The sequence below is a fragment of the Molossus molossus genome, unplaced genomic scaffold (genome assembly GCF_014108415.1).
Source record: "Molossus molossus isolate mMolMol1 unplaced genomic scaffold, mMolMol1.p scaffold_m16_p_23, whole genome shotgun sequence".
Lineage (NCBI taxonomy): Eukaryota > Metazoa > Chordata > Mammalia > Chiroptera > Molossidae > Molossus > Molossus molossus.
This window is the reverse complement of record NW_023425359.1, coordinates 943,048-946,664: the sequence shown is the minus strand read 5'-3', so window position 1 is coordinate 946,664 and position 3,617 is coordinate 943,048. Positions and strand designations below refer to the sequence as shown.

The 3,617-nt window shown below is 58.1% G+C and overlaps 1 protein-coding gene across 2 annotated transcripts; it reads left to right on the top strand.

Annotated features, from left to right (window-relative positions):
• The first annotated feature begins 245 nt into the window (after nt 1-245).
• On the top strand, nt 246-3,054 carry IRF2BP2 (interferon regulatory factor 2 binding protein 2). Of its 2 annotated transcripts, none has more exons than XM_036277649.1 (2): nt 246-1,238; nt 1,897-3,054. In XM_036277649.1, exons 1-2 carry the CDS (start codon nt 248-250, stop codon nt 2,610-2,612), a joined length of 1,707 nt encoding a protein of 568 aa, XP_036133542.1. In that variant the 5' UTR covers nt 246-247; the 3' UTR covers nt 2,613-3,054. The 2 variants fall into 2 exon arrangements, with proteins under 2 accessions (XP_036133542.1, XP_036133541.1); XM_036277648.1 differs by having other exon boundaries at nt 246-1,286.
• Nucleotides 3,055-3,617: the final 563 nt, after the last annotated feature.

The following is a 3,617-nucleotide window of genomic DNA, read 5'->3' as shown; positions in this document are numbered from 1 at the left end:
CGCCCGCGCCCGCCGGGGGGCCGTGCTGCCGCGGCTGCAGCCCCTCGCCCCGCGCCCGCCGCCCCTTGTGCCCCGGGGGCGCTGCGCGGGCGCCGAGCCCGCGCGGGCTCTGCCTTTGCCGCCGCCCCTGTCGCCCCTGCGGCCGCCGCCGCCGCTGGTGGGGGAGCCGCGGGGTTGGGGGGGCAGGAGGGCGCGCGCGGGGCCGGCGGCGAGCGGCGGCGCCCCCTCCTCCGCGGGCTCCGCGGACATGGCCGCGGCGGTGGCGGTGGCGGCCGCGTCCCGGCGGCAGTCCTGCTACTTGTGTGACCTGCCCCGCATGCCCTGGGCCATGATCTGGGACTTCACGGAGCCCGTGTGCCGCGGCTGCGTCAACTACGAGGGCGCCGACCGCGTCGAGTTTGTCATCGAGACGGCGCGGCAGCTCAAGCGGGCGCACGGCTGCTTCCCGGAGGGCCGCTCCCCGCCCGGCGCCGCCGCCCCGGCCGCCGCCAAGCCGCCGCCGCTCTCGGCCAAGGACCTGCTCCTGCAGCAGCAGCAGCTGGGCCACCCCGGCCCCGAGGCGGCCCCGCGCGCCCCGCAGGCGCTGGAGCGATACCCGCTGGCCGCCGCCGAGCGGCCCCCACGCCTCGGCCCCGACTTCGGCGGCGCTCGGCCGGCCGCGGGCCTGGCCCAGCCACCGACGCCGCAGCCGCCGCCGGTGAACGGCATCCTGGTGCCCAACGGCTTCTCCAAGCTGGAGGAGCCGCCGGAGCTGAACCGCCAGAGCCCGAACCCGCGGCGCGGCCACGCCGTGCCTCCCACGCTCGTGCCGCTCATGAACGGCTCGGCCGCGCCTCTGCCCGCCGCTCTGGGGCTCAGCGGCCGCGCCTCTGCCTCACTGGCCGCCGTTTCGGGGGCTGCAGCCGCCGGCCTGGGCTCCGCGCCGCCCTCCGAGCTGGGCGCGCACAAGAGGCCCGCGTCCGTGTCGAGCTGCGCGGCCGCGGAACACGAGCAACGCGAGGCGGCGGCCAAGGAGAAGCCGCCGCCGCCTGCGCACCGCGGCCCGGCCGACGGCCTGTCCACTGCAGCCGGGGCCGCCGAGCTGGGCGCCGAGGGCGCGGGCAAAGGCCGCGCGCCCGGGGAGCAGGACTGGGTCAACCGGCCCAAGACCGTGCGGGACACGCTGCTGGCGCTGCACCAGCATGGCCACTCGGGGCCCTTCGAGAGCAAGTTTAAGAAGGAGCCGACCCTGACTGCAGGCAGGTTGTTGGGGTTCGAGGCCAACGGGGCCAACGGGTCTAAAGCAGGTAGGGGCGGCTGTGGAGTCAGGGGACGTAGGGGAGAAGGGGACCGAGAGCAGGCGCGCGGAGGGGGATGGGGGTGTATTCTTTCCATTCACCATTCTACCCTAGTCCAGAAACAACAAACAACAAACTTCCTGCTCTGCCCCAGGCGGAACCAGTGCTTAGTGGCAACGTGTTCATGTGCTGAAGCAGCACAACAGAGATGAGTCAGACTGGGCTGATAGGCACTGACAGGGTTTTCCTTTCCCAGCACATTCTTGGATGGAGCAGGAGGGCACCAGTCACCTTCCAACCTGCTGGGGAACCTCTAAACGCATATGCATAGTTAAACCAGGGGCATGCATGCGAGTGTAAAGACAGGCAATTATATACGAGCCATTTTCTTTGGCTTAAAAACAAAAAAACTTCTGTAGAGCCTTGGGAGTAAGCCCCTAAGTGTTTTAAAAGTTGCACGTGTGTTTGGGACTCAAGTGAGTTTTTATATACAGGCTTTTAGAGGGTAGAACTGGGTTTGATTTCATGTTATAGGAAGATCCTTTTCAGTGTGTGTTTATTTATTTTTCTCTTTTCTCCCTTTTATTTGCTTGGTTTTTTTTTGTTTTGTTTTTTTTAGTTGCAAGAACAGCAAGGAAAAGGAAGCCTTCTCCAGAACCAGAAGGTGAAGTCGGGCCCCCTAAGATCAATGGAGAGGCACAGCCATGGCTGTCCACGTCCACAGAAGGGCTCAAGATCCCCATTAATCCAACATCCTCTTTTGTGTCTCCACCACCGCCCACTGCCTCTCCTCATTCCAACCGGACCACACCGCCGGAAGCGGCCCAGAATGGCCAGTCCCCCATGGCAGCCCTGATCTTAGTAGCAGACAATGCAGGGGGCAGTCATGCCTCAAAAGATGCCAACCAGGTTCACTCCACAGCCAGGAGGAATAGCAGCAGTCCACCTTCTCCATCCTCTATGAACCAAAGAAGGCTAGGCCCCAGAGAGGTGGGGGGCCAGGGGGCAGGCAGCACAGGAGGACTGGAGCCAGTGCACCCTGCCAGCCTCCCGGACTCCTCTCTGGCAGCCAGTGCCCCCCTGTGCTGCACCCTCTGCCATGAGCGGCTGGAGGACACACACTTTGTGCAGTGCCCATCAGTCCCTTCACACAAGTTCTGCTTCCCTTGCTCCAGACAAAGCATCAAACAGCAGGGAGCTAGTGGAGAGGTCTATTGTCCCAGTGGGGAAAAATGCCCTCTTGTGGGCTCCAATGTCCCCTGGGCTTTTATGCAAGGGGAGATCGCCACGATCCTTGCTGGAGATGTGAAAGTGAAGAAAGAGAGAGACTCGTGACTTGACGGTTTCAGAAAACCCAGTTGTTACCCTTAACTAAAACTGCTTGAATTGTATATATATCTCCATATGTGTATATATATAGAGATAGATAGATAGATATATCTATTTGTCTATATATCTCTCCATATATATCCATGACAAGGGAAACGTAGACTTCATAAAACATGGTTGTATAATTTTGATTTTTTTGAATACATTGTGTTTCTATATTTTTTTTGACGACAAAAGGTATGTACTTATAAAGGCATTTTCTTCTTTTGTTAACGTTATTAGCATATCTCTGTGCTTTATTATTCTGGTGACAGTTACCGTTCAATGTAGGCTGTGACTTGCGCTGCTTTTTTAGAGCACTTGGCAAAACCCGAAATGCTTCTAGCTGTATTTGTATGCACTTACTTTAAAAAGAAAAAAAAGCCAAATACATTTTCTGACATTGTAAGATTGCCTTACTGTCTGTTATTCCTTATCGCTGGCCCTTTCAGGCTGGAGGCCACTGGTGGAGGAGGAGAGGAAATGAGTGAAAGGGGCACTGTTGTGAAGTGGGTGTGCCACTGGGAAATGCCATGAAGTTTGCCCCCTGAACACTGTCCTCGTAGAGTACTAGGAAGATAGATCCTGAGACTACTTTGTTCTAGAAGTTAAGTTGTTGGGACGTGGAGGACTGCCTGGGAATTGCTGCTGAGAGATTTTTGGGACTGGTTTTGAGGGAATTTTATTTTAAGACAAAGTTGACCACTGTTCACGGTCCACGTAATCAGGTGTAATGTTATAATGCTGCATGCTAGTTGGTTACATAATACACAGTTGAGTGACGGAAGGTGGTGATGACAGTGGTGTGTACGAGATGGCACTGCCATCTTTGAACAGGGCCTGGTTCTGCAGCGCCACCTCATCTTTGTAAACACCCAGAGGTCTGTTGTTGTCATTTCCTTTGAAAAGAGTTGCAAGAGAAGTTCCAGTCCAGGGGAACGTGGAGATTGTGGGATTGGTTTTGTTTCTGTT